At 42.8% G+C, this 17073-nt stretch overlaps 1 protein-coding gene and 1 long non-coding RNA gene across 4 annotated transcripts in view; one reads left to right on the top strand and one right to left on the bottom strand.

Annotated features, from left to right (window-relative positions):
* MYH10 (myosin heavy chain 10) overlaps nt 1-9551 on the bottom strand; it is a 73919-nt gene extending 64368 nt beyond the window's left edge. For 2 of the 3 annotated variants that reach the window (XM_079965851.1, XM_079965853.1), the window contains exons 1-2: nt 9211-9332; nt 3024-3396 (exon numbers count right to left, since the gene is read on the bottom strand). In XM_079965851.1, the coding sequence (XP_079821977.1) occupies nt 3024-3371 (348 nt within the window). In that variant the 5' untranslated portion in view covers nt 3372-3396; nt 9211-9332. Of the gene's footprint in view, nt 1-3023; nt 3397-9210; nt 9333-9532 lie in introns of those variants that run through there. The other variant, XM_079965852.1, reaches the window with a different exon arrangement.
* A 6-nt stretch (nt 9552-9557) lies between these two features.
* LOC307210426 lies at nt 9558-11287 on the top strand. The gene is made up of 2 exons (XR_013835988.1): nt 9558-9823; nt 11037-11287. It is a non-coding gene; the product is annotated as an uncharacterized lncRNA (long non-coding RNA).
* Nucleotides 11288-17073: the final 5786 nt, after the last annotated feature.

Genomic DNA, 17073 nt, shown 5'->3' with positions numbered 1-17073 from the left:
AAGTGGCCTCTGGTCACAAAGAAAAGTTTATGTACCCCACATAATTTCATAATCACTTCCTCCTAAACCCCCTATTGTCTACCACTTTCTCAGCTCTCTGGGGGCAGCCCTTAAGACAACTCACAAAAAACGCCCAAATCAACTACTTGATACAAAACACAGTGCAAAGTAAATTTGCATTGTATTGATTTTCATGGTTTATTTTGAAAAGTAGAAGGCAAATTTCCGCAGTACAGTATTTCCTGATTCACTGAATACAAATGTGGTGTTGCATTTGGCTACAGCTCCTCTTTCAAATACCATTTTATAGCTCAAACACAAATTTTCCTTTCCTAATGCAATTTAAGTCTGAATTTCTTCACTTCAGGTGTTTCTAAAACAGAAGGCTGCATAAACTGTTTTGCCTAGAATATGTAGTATAATATGACTCAACTCAAAACTGTGATTTAAACATTTCAGGTATTATTAATGTTGACTTCCTTTTCTTGGTGTAGAAATTAAGATCTAGGCCAGTGCCAATAATATGCCACACAGCAACTGGACTGTTCAATTACAGTTATTCACTTTGAACTAGACCTCAAAATAAGTTGTACAAATCTCAGATCTGGCATGGAAAGATTCAGATTTTGAAATTTTAAACATTTCCATTAGAAATGTCATATTGAGAGCCACCTAAAGATCAAAATCAAGAGTCTTTCCAGGGCTGCTACCCCCCCCCCTTTTAAAAGAAGTGGGGTGTGGGGAATTGAACCAAGGATCTTCTACATGCAAAGAATGTGCCCTACCATTGAGCTACAGCTCTCCCCTTGAGCTTTTACTACCTTCTTAATATGTGTATTGGATAAATGTAGGATATATCAATGGATAAACCCAGGACCCTAAGGTGATGTTATTTCTAGATACTGTGCTGGGGTTTCCTCTGCGCCCACCCCCCTTTGTAGTTCTTCCTTGCTTTTTATTCTGTCTTGAGAAAACAGAGTAGAAAGAAATATATTAGTGAAGGACAGAAGGGGGTTTGAAGCTTCAAGTTTTCTTGTTGTGCCTTGTCATATGAACGTATGAAAGGGGAAGGAGCATGAATCAGCTGTTTGAGTATGCAGGGTGCAGCAGACTGCTATTGTTTGACTACATTCATTATTGGAGGGAGGGGAGAAGGAATTTATAAGCTTATGTGAAATTATTTACTGTTATCCAAAAACCATGTAACCGGCGGAAGTGTGACTTTGGGAGTTATTTAGGTGGGCTGAGAAAATATTGCCACTGTTACTATTTTTTTGAAAAATGGGGGATAGTTGAGTGATTCTAAAAGGGGATTAATATTTTTTAAATTTTAAAATATTAATATTTGTATTTTAAAAATTAATACTTGTATTTAATTTGGTATCGCCAAACATGCAGCCACTATAAGATTCTGAAAGATGGGGCACATTGAACTAGAAGTCCACCAATGCAAATTGACCCAATGTCCATTGTCATACACAATCTGGCAAGGAATATGATAGACAGTCATAGTGGGAGTAAGACTGGTACCAAGGCAAAACAGATAAAAAAATCTAAAAATTGTGAGACTTTTTAAAAATAGCCAGTGAGGAAATCATGTGTATTTCTTGGGGGATTGTATTCCATGAGTAAGGGGCCACCAGTGAAGACCACTTGTCTTCGATATCATTCAACTATTACCACACAGAGTCTGGTTTATTAAAGCAGTTTCTAGGTTCAGATATAAAGGGAGACTGTGGTTTAAGAAACCCTAGAAGTTTTATATTATGGCATGTGATGAAAAGAGGAAAAAATATGGGCACAATGCTCCTCTTTTCAGTCAAATAAAACACATGTTATTTGGCCATTACTGTCATACCTAAGCCATGCCTGTAAGTCAAAACTAGCACCTTGCATTGTGCACAGGACACAATGCAACGTATACTTCGGAGCACAGATATAATTTGGTTCCAACAAACCCAACCCTAGATAATCTACCACATTCTGTGCCTGTGGAAAATTCTGTTTTCAGGGGCACGCCCTACACAGAGCACATTACAGGTGTCTGGTCCTTTGAAGGTGATTTGAATTATCCAACAATAAGAGATGCCAACCATCAAGCAGAAATGCCTAGCTGAAATCCAGCCAGCAAAGCTGAATATTCATAGAGATTACTAAGCTGGACTGACAAGGAGGAAATAAGCCACATCTAGAACAGGAATCCTAAACTCCCAAAGGCCACAGGACCTGCCAGCTATCATCACTTCCACCTCGCCAAGATTCAACTTCATTTGGTTCACCTGTATCCAGCTCCTGACCATGTCCAAACACTGAATACGTATTCTAAGGACAGGTGCAGCCCTGGAAGAAAAAGTCAAGGCTGCATATCCTCACCAGTTGCAGTAGCAGCTTGCAAGTCAGCTCTCCTATCTTCCTAACACTGCATGTTGCTGCTAGTTACCTAAGAGGGGGAGGCAAGGCCACAGCATTGGGGGAGTCAGGTTAGCTCCCTGATGCTTTGTCCCTCCCCCTCTCAGTAACAACAGTGATGCTTGGGAAGGTAGGAGAGCAATGTTTCACCCATGCCACCTCTCTTGACCACTACTGACTACTTGTCTATGCCCCAAAACTATGACCAAGCCCAGGGGCGAAAACCTCATCATTCTTTTTTACCACCCCAAATCGAAGAACAAAAGTGAAACTTGGAAAGAATAGGTTCCAGTCACACAATGAAGAGATGTTCATGACCAGTTTCAAAGCCTTCCTGGCCACAAATGCTGAAGCATTCAACAATGTTTTGTGTGTCCTGGTCACCTTATCACTACCCCACAGTCAAAAGTATCAAGAGCCACAGACTATCTAATAAGAAAAAGTAGGGCGATTATCAGAACCCTAACCACACTGTGGATCAAGTTACAAGTTATACATAACATCAGGCTGGCATTAAAAAAGATACAGGTACTTTTTCACATTTCAGTCAATAAGGAAGCTGTTGTTGGTGGCTCCATGGTCCAGTAAAGGCCAGTCAAATAATTATTACTTACATAAATGAGCCCAGAGTAGTATCGGTCCTTCAAATTATGTAGAACAGAGGCCTCATTTAAGCAGGTTAATTCTGCCATGTCTTCCACTTTAGAAAATTTGGGAGGGTTCATCTTCTGAATGTCATCTTTGTTGACAACCGCTTTCTTCCCATTCTCAGCCAGTTCAACCAGCACTTCATCTCCCCTCTCCTCTTTGATGCTTGCAGCTTCAAAGCCATGACGTTCTGAAGGAATCCACACAAGTTTTTTAGCAGTCCAGTCAGCCTGTGTAGCAGGGTTGTAGATTACTGCCCTGTCCACAAAGAGATATCTCTCAGGGTCCTCCTGTCCTATCCTCTGAGCCATCATGAGGGAATTAACAAATAACTGCAACCTAGGGGGGAGAATGAAAACAGAAGTAGAAGTCACTATTAATACATGAACCTGAATTGGCTGGTTTCTCAAACTCAGCAGATTCTATAGCCAGAGCACTGAATAATCTCAAGGATGTATACCCAAATAGGGGATTTAGCAGATTCTGCAGAAATGGATGCTTATGAAAGCGAAACATCCTATGAAACCAGGCCATTTCTGTAAAAGAAGCATATTTGCTCCAATGTAATGCTCATGCTTGCTTAGTAAGAGCCCCATCTGTAGCCATGCAAATATCTGCATTTCAGCTTGTTTTTCCCATTTACTTTCAATGCACTGACACTGCAGTCCACCAAGACAAAGGTGGTGCAGTGGTACCTTGGGTTAAGTACTTAATTCGTTCCGGAGGTCTGTTCTTAACCTGAAACTGTTCTTAACCTGAAGCACCACTTTAGCTAATGGGGCCTCCTGCTGCTGCCGCACCACCGAAGCACAATTTCTGTTCTCATCCTGAAGCAAATTTCTTAACCTGAAGCACTATTTCTGGGTTAGTGGAGTCTGTAACCTGAAGCGTATGTAACCTGAAGCATATGTAACCCGAGGTACCACTGTATTGTGGTCTAAACCACTGAACCTCTTGGGCTTGCTGATTGTAAGGTCAGCAGTTTGAATCCATGTGACGGGGTGAGCTCCCATTTTTTGTCCCAGCTCCTGCCAACCTAGCAGCTTGAAAGTGTAACAGCACCAGTAAATAAATAGGTACCAGAGTCGAGGGGAAGGTAAATACCGTTCCCATGTGCTCTGGCTTCTGTCATGGTGTCCCGTTGCACCAGTTGTGTTTTAGTTATGCTGGCCACATGACTCAGAAAGCTGTCTGTGGACAAACTCCAGTTGATTGGTTTGACTGGACCGTTAAGTTCAAAGGCTGAAATCTTATAAACATTTAAGCTAGGGACAAATATTCAACTCTACGGGACTTATTTTTAATTAAACATGTACACCACATTGCACTTTCTTATGCCAAAGTACTTTGATGCAGGATACCAGTTTCTGTATAGAATGACTTTAACTTTATAAAGTTATATTTAGTACTGTTAGTAAAGTTATATTTAGTACTGCTTTTGGTGCAGTAACAGAAATAATGGATTACCACTCCATGACAGCTCCATAGCTGTCAGTGCATTCAGTAGTTTCACAACTACCTGTCCAATACATAATAAGAAGCACCAGCAACTTCTGAAGGAGGATAAACCAGCTGAGTTGCCAGCTAGGCTCTGCTGGAAGATGGTAGGCAAACAGAAGCAGTGTTCGAAATTCCCCAAGCGCCAGGTACATTTTGCTACTGGCGCAGGTCCAACTGCAACTACCTTGAGATTTCTGGACACCAAGGTTGACAAACATACGTTTAAAAACCTCTGCCTTAGTACAGAGTGAATTTCCACTGTATGTTTTTCTACTTCTTGCATACTGGGACAAGTGAACTGTTGTAAGAGCAAGCTACAGTCAAGCAATGTAGTTGAGATCACAGAATCATAGAATTGTAGCACTGGAAGAGACCCCGAGGGTCATCTGGCCCAACCTCCTAGTCCATTGTGGCGACTGTAACCTAGGTTTAAGGTGTCATTTGGCACCTAGCTTATATATCCAAGTTTCTAACACTGAACAGAAGAGGCGGCTTGGAGATTTCAAAGGGCAAAATTCCAATGTAACGAAAGTAAAGATTCCATCCATAGTAAGCCTGATAAATGCTGAGGAACTTAGGAGTGTTCCCCAGCCTTCTCATCTGGAAGAACTATAATACTGTACCATATTTCCAGTATGCTGTTTACTGTCCTTCAAGTGACCCTGGACTAGAGTGGTAGAAGAAATGTTTCCTTTCATTCTGTCTTCCAGAAGGCCCTATCTAAGTCTTCAATGGGATGCGTAAAGATGAATTATAAGCAGGAGCTCCGAGAAACCATTTAGCAGTCTGAACCTTAATTCAGGGGATTTTTGGCTGGAGATGTGCAATCAACTTAAAACAAGTATTCTCATCCTAGCACCTTTTCCTCTGAATTAAGATAAATACCCAATTAACCTAGTATCTTTAACTCTCCAATCCAGGCATAGGCAAACTCAGCCCTCCATTTGTTTTGGGACTACAATTCCCATCATCCCTGACCACTGGTCCTGTTAGCTAGGGATGATGGGAATTGTAGTCCCAAAACATCTGGAGGGCCGACTTTGTCTATGACTGCTCCAATCCTTCTTTTGATACAAAATTATTCCTTATGGGTAACCTACAGCCCTAAGCCTAATTACAAAAGCTACCCGCTTCTCTGGGAAAAGCAATCAGTTCCTCCTTTAGCAGCCAGCTGGGCAGGGAGTAAGAGACTGTGGTTCCAGAGAAAGAAAGGAAAGCCCCCCCCCCCCCCCCCGGTCCTGTGTACTTTTGGCTTTGGCATATCTATTCCAACTACCAGCATGTGGCTGTTGACCAAAAAAAGCAAAGGTTCCCCACCAATGCTGTAATACCAGCCATACTTAAATCTTCAGGCGAATCACTTGAATAAAATTCCTAAACTCAGATCTGCTTGGTCATAAGTCTAGAAATAGTGATCAGCATAACTTAAGCATGGCACTTAAGCATAGGTGACATAAAATGCATGTTAGTAGCTATGACTGCAAAATAAATGTTGAGACTATGTGTAATACTGGAACATAAACATGGGAATGTTAATCCATAGCAGAATAAGTAATACTTCTGAAAATAATCAATTACAGCAGTTTTAATGAAATTACATTATTTCTGCCATAGCCAAGACACGTATATAGAAATATATTATCAGCATAGAATCAAGTTTAAGAAATTTAGGCAGAAACTTAAGAGACCAAGTAAAATGAAGTTCTGTGCTGTGCATTTCCTTTAATAATAAGTTACCTGAAACTTACTACAGACACAAAATGCCAGCCAACAAATTCACTTGGATGTGCTCTGGAGCTGAACCAAAGTTTTACTGATCCTGGAACAGTAAGGCAATCAAAGGGCAGATGTTCAGAATTGATGCAACTGGTAATGTTTTGAAATATATCAAATTTAACAGTGAAGAGGACGCTATCTAAAGTTAAGGAAACATATTGCTTCATTGATTTATTTGATGCATTGCATACCTACCATATCCAATCCAACCTTGCTTTGTCTAAAAACATGGTCAAGCAAGTTAAAATGTTAATTCTCCCCATGAAAGATAAAATTCATGATGTGTTAAGTAGGTATCATGCAATTATGTTTTGCTAGGATGCCTTCCAAATGCAAGTGTTTGCTATCTTATTTTTTAGCATATAAATCATTTTAATATAATGGACAACACTTTTGTAAAGATTACCAAAAAAATAAAAATAAAGTTGCCCAACGTAACATTCATTTACAAATACAGTGGTACCTCGGGTTACATACGCTTCAGGTTACATACGCTTCAGGTTACACACTCCGCTAACCCAGAAATAGTGCTTCAGGTTAAGAACTTTCAGGATGAGAACAGAAATTGTGCTCCGGCGGCATGGTGGTAGCAGGAGGCCCCATTAGCTAAACTGGTGCTTCAGGTTAAGAACAGTTCCAGGTTAAGTACGGCCCTCCGGAACGAATTAAGTACTTAACCCGAGGTACCACAGTATTGCCATGCATTCCGGCATGCAGGTTAATAACATTTCCTGCTCTGCTCTAGACAAACAGGTCGCAGTATTCTCTGCTGGGTGGCTGCTTTGTGCTGACTTGTTCACCACCATCCTGGAACAATTCTTACTAAGAGTCCTAACCCAGCCTAAGCCTCTCACCATTTAAAATGAAGTACAACAATCCAACACTCGTTTTAAAGGAGGCAGTTTTAAGAATGATGCATGCATTGGGTTGTATTCAACTAACTTTTATTCAGAATGAACCCAACTTCATCACGGGCATTCATTTCAATGAGTACAAGTTAGTTGAATACAAACCATTCAAGTCTATTCTCCTTCAAGGGAGACACCTACATGTCAGACTGATAAGTTACTATAGCTGAATAAAGTGTGAAGACATTCAATCCACCAGAGGGCCATGAAGCAGCCTGCCTTACTTGCTGCCGACCAGATGAATTCACATCAGAAATGACTACAGTAAGCATAGCTAAGGAGGAATAGTGCTTTAGAATAAACTGCTCAAAAGAAGGTTCCAAGAAGGAAAATAAGGAGAAGGTTGCTCCAATTGAAACTAGAACCCAAATAAGTCATGCCCAAAGTGAGAGCCAGTAGCTCTACAGATGCTACAGACAAATTTGACTGAAATCAAGATGGCACCTTTGAAAACACATGGAGACATCTATAGCAGTATTATTCTAGCGGGGCCCTATACTTCCAGCTGCCCTATGCACATTTATATACATACATACATTTATATACATGCATATATAATACATACATACACAGCAAATTGATAGGCATTTATTTTTCCTTTCTATGTTAAAGCTAGAACTCCAAAGCAGGCCCAGGTGTCATTCTAATACAACAAAGTAGCCAACCAACACTGTGCAACCAATATACAACCAATATTCCAGGTGAGTGCATCAGCTAGTTTCTAGAGCAATGCAAAGAAGGAATCAACATTAAGGTCTGGAAGAATACAGTCACATGGCGGAGGGGTGTGTGTGCTCCCAAATGGGTTACCTGGGCAACCTTAGTTTGTCACACAGTTGGATAGGACCTCTGTTGTTTGCCATTCAGAGAAACCAGCACTAAGTGTTAAGAAAAGATCACTTGTCAGGCTACATCACTCTTTTCACATCATCAGACAACAGTGACTAGAATAAGAAAAGAGTAGAGTAAACGATGGGTGGGGCGAGGTTTTAGAGGTTCCGTGCAGCCATTTCAAGGACACTGAAGCATCTTACATACACCTGGAACATCTCACATGAGGAACAGAACAATGCTACGTAGCCCACTAGGTCAAGCAGTTTTGCGTGCTTGTTGTGAACTGGCCGGTAGTTTCGAAATTAAGTGGTAGGAGCTCCCAAGTTTGGAACCAGTTGTGACCAGCACCCACGGTGAAGGACAAAAGGGCTGCGTGACAACTTCCCAGTCCTCACCGGGAAGATGGAAGGAAACAGACGCCGCCAACCCACGGAAGGGCGTCAAGACCTCTTCATTGGGCAGGGAGATTATTTGGAAAAACGGGGTTACGGCTAACCGGCGCCTTCCTAGCGGCCACACAAAAGGCAACCGGAGGGCGGGAGAGGGTAGCGCCCCTAACCCCAACCCCATACGGCCCCCAGAGATGGATGCTACCGAAACCTCAGCCGCGTACGGAATAAACCGATGCCTACCCCTCTGGCTTCAACCGCCCCCCCTACCCCACGCCGTCAAGCAATCCCACCCACCCCTTAAACAAAGGGACACGTGCGCTTTTCGGCGACCCGGGCCCCGAACAGGCAGCCCTTTTGGATACGTCTGCACCGGCGCGCATGCAGCGCGCTGCAAGGGAGGGGAAGGGAAAGGACGGGAGGTGGGAGACCATTACAGGCGAGCCCCATTCAGTTGCATTTCCCAGGAGGGGGGACGTGGGCTATTCGTTTCGCGCACCTCCCTCAGAAGGTGGAGTGGGAGGGGAGGGCGCCTGAAGATGAAGGCGAGGCAAGCGGGGAGGAGGAGGAGGAGGAGGAGGACCGGCCCCCCATCTAGGTGGGAGCAGAGACCCCGCTGCTTTCGCCTCCCCCCTCCCCATCTCGCCCAGGCTAGGCGGGAAAATGTGGGGGAGGGGGAAAGAGAGGGGGGCACCCGCAGCTTCCCCTGCTTCCTCCCCGCTCCTTCTTTTCCCCGCACGCCTCACCTCTTCTCCGCGCGCGCGTTCCCGCGCCGTCCTCTCGGCCGCACAAGCTGGTCCGCTGTCTGCGGAGCCGCCTCTCCCCCCAGCGCGCGCGCGCTCGAACCGACTCCGCACTACCCGCCCCGCCCCCGCTCCCGGCGCCTTTAGCGCCACACCGAGCACTCCCCACCTCCTCCTCTCTGGCACCGCCCACCAATAGGGTGGAAAAAAAGAAAGTTGCTGGGCTGCCCCGTTGGTCGCCTCGCCCGCCTATCGGCATCCTTCCTCGCCGCCTATTGGTCTCTCCCTTTAGACCTGCCCCCGTGCAAGCCAGGCTCATAGCAACCTTCGCAAAGCTTCTCGTCCGAAATTCCATCTCCTCCCGCTTCACCGACCCTTTGCGAGGCCTCGGATTGGCTGCCTGCCTCTGCCTATCAAAGGGAAGCAGCCCTTCCAGTGCTGGGCGTCTTTACGCTTGTCACCCGAGCGTATTGGAACAGAGGCGGGACATTGGACGGCTGCGGTTGTCCCGTTTTGCGGCTGCTGCTCCTGCGGCTGCTGCTCCTCCTTTCCTCGCCGAGGTCAAAGCGAGCCCGGACCAGAGTGGCGCCGCGCGGGGTCAGGTGCAGCGGCCGGGGTAATGCGCGCGCCGTGCGGCCGAGAAGCGCTGCAGCCTTTGCTCCCGCTGGGTGCATGTGTCGCATGTAGCAGCACCCCGCCCACTTACGCCGCATGCATCTGCAAGCAGCTGCAGTTGCCGCGCGCGCCATCGCCCTCCTCCCTCTCTGCGAGCCTACAGCGTGGCTGGTGAAATTAGGGCATGCACTAGCGCGATGCGTGTAGCGGGCTGCCCATCCTGTGGTGCCGCGTGTAGTGTTGCGGGAGCAGAGTCACCCAAGCGCTGAGGCCTTGGGGTACGATGCGCGCCGCGCCCCACCCGCCGCTTAGGCCGTGGCGTTGTAGCAAATCCAGACCTTGCATTGACTCCCTCCTTCCCTCCCTCTTGCAGACCCCTCTACTTTAAACATCGTCCGTGCTGACCACTTCCCTCAAACCTGAGGGAATGCTTTTTGCATTGCATTCCTGCAGTGAATTAGATGTCTTAAAGTACCACTCCCTTTCTCATGGAAAACTACCCTTTCATTCATCTGGGAGGTGGTTTTCTGCAAAGACTGCAGTACAAATAACGTCATGTAAATAGCTTTTCCGCGCCTATTCCCTATGCAACAAATCCCCCCCCCTTGAGGGTCTGTGTAGAATGATTGTACACCCACCAGGAACCAAGTTCACACCTCTGATATCTCTTGGCCTTGGCTCCACCCTCTGCTTTTTGCTGCTCACAGCTACACTCATTCTCTGCCAGTTGACGTTCATACCACACATGTACATAATATATTGCCAATAACTAGACATGGAGACTTTGACGTTAAGTGAGTGATCTATCACAATTTAACCATAACATGCTTTTCTTGCATGATATTCTACAGGTTTAACCAATTTGTTCCGAATGCTACTGATAATTAAATGCAGAGTGGCGGGAAACTGTGTGTGTGTGTGCACGCCAAAAAGTTTATTTTTAAAATCCAGTGATCATACTTTGTAATCTCAGTTCAGCAACAGCAAGGCTGGCTTCTGAATGTATCTGGAGAGGACTTGAGGTCACTGAGAGAGTTCACAGGGCTAATTGGATCTGGTGCTAAGGAGACTGATCAGGTGAAACTCATTAACAGGGTTAATGTATACACTGCACTTCAAAAGAACAAAGGCAAATTCTCCATCAAGAAAAATAATTCAATAACTGATACAAATGTTTGTATATGCTCATAATGTGTTTTGCTGTTTCTAATTAGGGGAAGAAGTATGGCCCTATACAGAACGTAGAAGCACCAGTCTGGAAATTCTACTTGGATCCCAGCTCTCTGAGAGCCACTCCCACTTCCCATCACATTTTCAAGCCTCTCTTTTCAAACATATGGACTAAAATTTGCTTTTTAAAAATAAAGCCAATAATTTATGGTGCTGGATTTTTAACTCAGAATTAACTTCTGTACTGGAATGTTTGTATGGAAATCCAGAACATGCTCAGTCCTGTCTTTTGAAAGTCTAGGTCAATGGTTCTTAATCTTTCTTAGTCATGGACTCCTTGGAGAATCTGCTGAAAGCTATGGATCTCAGAAAAAATGCACAAAAATACAGAATTTTGCATATACCGTATTTTTCTGTTTATAAGATTCCCCCTACTTTTGGGCACCCCAAATTTAGAAAATGGGCATATGCACTATCCATGTATAAGACACCCCCATATTTTAAACCTTATTTTAAAGTAAAAAAAAAACCTAGCTTTATACACTGAAAAGTACGGTGATTTATTTTATTGCATTGGGGGATTTGTTGGCTTCCAGTTGAAACTTGCTGAAACTCCTCAATCCATGAACCCCAGGTTAAAAAACCCTGGTCTTAGGTTATTTGAAGAAAGAACCTGAAACCTTTAAAGGCAGGTCCTTCTTTCACTGTAGTGAAAAAGGGATAATTCAGGCTGCTGTGAGATGCCTTTGTGAACAGTTTTTAAAAAGAAGAGGGAGCTGATATTTGTTTATTTTCTTTTATGCAATAAAATATGCATTGCATGATTGAAAGGGGGGGAACCCATGAAATGGTTTACAAAAAGATAAAACAAAAAAAAAAAATTAAAAATACAACAGTGCTTTAAAACCTATGAAAGTTAAAATACTAAAACAAATTAAAATTATCTCAATTTTCTTAGCATCTTGATAGACTTGCCTAAACAAGAATGTTTTCAACAGGTGTCAAAAAGGGTACAGTTTATGGCTTAGGAAATGTTTTCTTCTATAGAAAGTGTTTATTTACTTATGTGTTACTTCACATATATGGCATTTTCCTGCTAAGGGTGTACAATTTAAAATACAGTACTAAAAAATGGAAAAATACAAAAAACGAAACAGCAAAATTGACTCAGACCAGCCTGGGCTTCAAAGCTCTTTTGCAACAGAGCTTTGAACAGATTCTTCAGATCTGGAAGAAAGGTGGCCAGAGATCAGCACTTAAGAAAAGGAAATGAGTAGGGTTGAGCAAAACTGATGTGGTAAAAGCTACCTAAGCTATTTCTTCCTCCTTTTAAATAATTTTAAATTATGCATACATGAACAAACATACAACATATAATACATTCTTCATAGTAAGAGCATAAATGTAGAAAGCATTAAAAATTATATTCCTTTAGTTCTATTCACATAAATGCGTATCAAATTTGTACTAAAGCACTGCCAATGTAAGGCAATCAATATTAATTTATTGTATCAATCCCAACTTAAAACGTGCTCCTTATAGCTGACAAAAGGGGAACTACGCCTTTTACAATTGCTCTTTTTTCTGTCTTCTGCCACTTCTTTCATTTTGTGTGCCTGTTTCGCCATCCTTTCAACATACCATATGTTGTTGAACCATTCTAGTCTCACCTACCTCGGAATAGTAAGCTTTGCTGAATTCAGTGAGACTTTCTTAGTAAATTTGTAATTCTACATAGGCTTCCTTTAAGTAAGCCCCAGTGAACACAGGGGGGTTATTTCTGAGGAAGCATGCATAGGATTACACTAATCCATCACTAGTTATATGCAGAATATACCCATTGAAATCAGTGGAATTAAGTAATTTAAGTCCCAACTCTGTCTACGACTTAGTTGGGCATCACTCTATGCTACAAATAAGAAAGTCCTAGGTTTAAATGTTGTGTCAACCATGAATTCACCATGTATTCTTAAAGCACTCTTGAACTCACGTCTCCCACCCATAATATGGAACTAACAATACATGTGAATCTATGTGAAGTACTCTGAATACTAAGCACTATTCTAAATAATAGTAGTCTTGATTCATCTTTGCCACCCAGCCCTGAACTTTCATAGGATTTTCTGTGAACATTATGCTCCTTTCATGTCAAGTAATATCACTGTTTTGGGTTAAAGCAATGGAAACTAATTAAACAATGGAAACAAACAATATATGTTTTTAAAAATTAAGCATTCTTAAAAGGAAAGCAGATGAGGGCTGAAACAAGGGCTTGCTTTTTCCATTTTTTATGTGCTCTCAAATGATAGATTATATTATAATCTTGACTTTAGTAGGAGTTTTTTTGCTGTCTACAGTTGGAATGGAAGCCAGCTGGATTTATAACCTAAATAGAGCAAGATTTTGCAGAAGCAGGGGAGCCGGTGGTGTGGCTCCTTTTACTTCCTTGAAGAAATGGATTTGGTCATATATGGTGGGGAGAACAAGTCTGTGCAACAGCGGACCAAAGAACTCTTTCCATTCCCAACTGTTTTCACATTTCCTTCTTAGCACCCTCCAGTGCCAACACCATCATACAGAACCTGGAGGCCAACAGCAAAATCCCTTTGGATTACGCTTAAATTTGAAACTAACTGACAGGGAGTGTATTGGAGATAAAGAGCTTAGAAAAGAATGAGGGATCCAAGTTTTGTTAAATGCCTTGTGCTGATATATGGCTATGACTTTTGTGAAAGTTTGCTTTGTGGGGTGACTGGAGTTCAGTTCTTGCACTCAGAAACTTGCTCTTCACATACTTTGTCCAAAACAGCACTTGTGTTCGCAGTGTGCCTAAACATGCCCTGCTCATGGTGGCTAGGTCCCTCAGAGAGACAAAGAAGAGAGAGATGGTCCTCTGTCTTTTCAGGTGTCCCACAAAAGACCATAGATGACAAGTAATCTTGCCAGTAGCATATGCACCCAAGTAAATGTGAGACAAAAGCATAGGAGGGAAGACCATTCTATGGATGCATTTTTCAACAGTGCTTCTTGTTAGATTGAATAGGTAGCAGGAGCACATGTGATTTGATTTTACAGCAGGGGTGCCAACTGGAATAAAATATTGGGGGGACAGATAAACCCCACCGCACACAATCACATGGCACACACCATTTGAATAGCAGTGCTATTGGGGGGGGCTGGCCCCTAGGAGTTGGCTCCTATGTTTTACAGTACACTGAACCATCAAAGTAGACTTGTTAAGCACATTATAGTTTAAAGTTTAGCAGCAGAAGTGTTTCTGAGCCACACATTTTTAAAGCAATAATTAAGTAACGCTCTACATACGTAGTTAAATGAGGAACATGACAGTAAATCAACACAGTCACAAAGGGGAATTGCAGGCAAAAATAAAATAGATGCTGGACCACATGAAATTTAAAACCATAAACAGTTCATAAATTTTGTAATGATACAGGTGAAAACCATCAACCAAAAATGACAACAGGGTGATGTAGTATAAATGGAGTATAAATGGTCAGGGGTAAAGGGACCCCTGACCATTAGGTCCAGTCGTGACCGACTCTGGGGTTGCGACGCTCATCTCGCTTTATTGGCCGAGGGAGCCGGCGTACAGCTTCCGGCGAACCAGAGCAGTGCACGGAAATACCATTTACCTTCCTGCCAGAGTGGTACCTATTTATCTACTTGTACTTGGACGTGCTTTTGAACTGCTAGATTGGCAGGAGCAGGGACCGAGCAACGGGTTTAACCCACAGCGCCACCTGCGTCCCATGATGGAGTATATGTTCACATTGACTCTTACTCCACTTCCAGTGCATTCCCACTTCTAGTTTTTGAAGTCACATTCACATAGTGTTAGCCACAATCCATATCTAACCTGTAAAGGTAAATGGACCCCTGACCATTAGGTCCAGTCATGGCCGACTCTGGGGTTGCGGTGCTCATCTCTGGCAAACCAGAGCAGTGCACTGAAACGCCGTTTACCTTCCCACCAGAGCAGTACCTATTTATCTACCTGCACTTTGACATGCTTTCAAACTGCTAGGTTGGCAGGAGCAGGGACCGAGCAACGGGAGCTCACCCCATTGTGGGGATTCGAACCGCCGACCTTCTGATCGGCAAGTCCTAGGCTCTGTGGTTTAACCCACAGCGCCATCCGTGTCCCTTCATCTAACTTGTAGTTTCTTGATATATACAGCTGTTTGATGTGTGTTTTCCCAAACCAACTTCAATCCAATTAGAGGACTTGAGCCACATTCATTTCATGCTTAAGCCAGGTGCATACAATGGAGACTGCCATTGGCCATGCACAGGTAACAGCTTAATAAATAGGAGTTCTGCAAGGAGGGTTGCAGTGACAGGGTGGAGACTTCCCTACCGCATCTCTGATGTGAACACTGTACAAATGCAGCTTGAAACACAGTGTTAGGGGATGACTTCACTGCATTTTAAGTCACTAATGTGAACATACCTGGAGTACTCTGTGTTTCATTCAACCTAGTTTTAGCAGCCCATTGCCAGGATTTGTTCTCTGATACAGATCAAAGAGCAGCAATGAAGGCATGTGTTGGGCTGCTGCATTTCCATTCCTATTATGTGTGCGGTCTTAAATCTAATGCCAAGTATTTAGTTCCATGAAGGGATAGTGATAGCTAATTAATAAAAACTGCTACCTTGAAAAATCTCTGGCAACATTAGTCACCCTATACCACAATTGCCTCATTACATAAATCATGTTTAGAACATCACAACACACACGTAACTGGCTGTAAAGTAACATAACATTATATGTAATAAAACTGTAATTTAATTGTCATATCAAAAAATTGCAAAGCACAGTTCCTGATGGCAATAACATAACATATTATTATTAACCATCTACAGTATATGTATTTATTGTCATAAAGTCCAAGGATTGTCGTCCAAAGTTTGTCAAGTCCAACAATTACAACGTACAGTTCCTGTTGGCAATGCCATTTCATACTGATATCTTCCTTCTGCATCGTCCTATGACTTAAAAGTGCAACAAACAGAACTACTTAGTAACAACAAGGCAGCTGATGATAGACCAGTTCTCAGGACACACCCTTGTTTCACCGATTGGACTTCTTCAGCGACAAGGTTTGCAGGTGCAGGCGATTAGAATTAAACATTCTCAAAGATAAATAATCTTTAAGAATGTTTAATTATAATTGCCTGCACCCGCCCCATTGCAGGGGTTGCTCCTATATAGCTTCGTTTCAATGGTCATTGATAGGGAGCGTCTCTGACTGGCAACTTCTGCATTCCTGTGGACTACTTTTGGCTGAAAAAACCTACTGAAAAATCTCCTGGAAACGTTGTCAATTTAAATTAAATTACAGTTTTATTACATATACTGTAATGTTATGTTACTTTACAGCCAGTTACATGTGTGTTGTGGTGTTCTAAACAATAGTCACCCTGCATTCTCTGCAATGGTCTGAAAATGGCCAATAAACCTCTACTACTACCCATCCACACTTCCTAGGAAAGTGACAGAAATGGCTTGTCAGGTTGAGTTCTTGCAGGTTAAATTTGTTCTACAATTCTAAGATTTTTTTAATCTCTCTGATAACTTGCTGAACATGTTGTTTTATTTCCAGCTGTGAGGTTCATCATGTAAGAAGTATTATAACCTTAAATGCACAGTAATGCAGAGCCACACGTTTCAGGGATGGCTGTAGAAGTTATAATAACCTGGTTTGGAATCACTCTGGAACTAAACAGGAATGGTTTGACCTCAGTGTGTTGTGGAGAACTCTGCAGGGGTCACAAAGACAGTGTCAGAATTCTTGTCTCTGTTATTCCTTACTCGTCATTTGAGTCCATGCGAGTCACTTCACTTCTCTGCTCAACTGGTTGTCTCTCTTCCTGGGGTATTGAATCATGAGTGTTAATTCAAGCTTATGTGCCAACTATTGGAATGTTTATTTGATGGACATACTATTTTAGTCCTGGAACCTTTCAGAATGGAACTCAGTTGTCCTAAAGCAAGTTTGGATGGCCATTTTTGGCTTTGGTGAAAAACACTGAGCTAAAAGGCCAGAAATGTGTTTATTT

The sequence above is a fragment of the Podarcis cretensis genome, assembly GCF_951804945.1.
Source record: "Podarcis cretensis genome assembly, chromosome: 2".
Lineage (NCBI taxonomy): Eukaryota > Metazoa > Chordata > Lepidosauria > Squamata > Lacertidae > Podarcis > Podarcis cretensis.
Note: the sequence above shows the minus strand (reverse complement) of the source record. Positions and strands in the feature narration are given on the sequence as shown.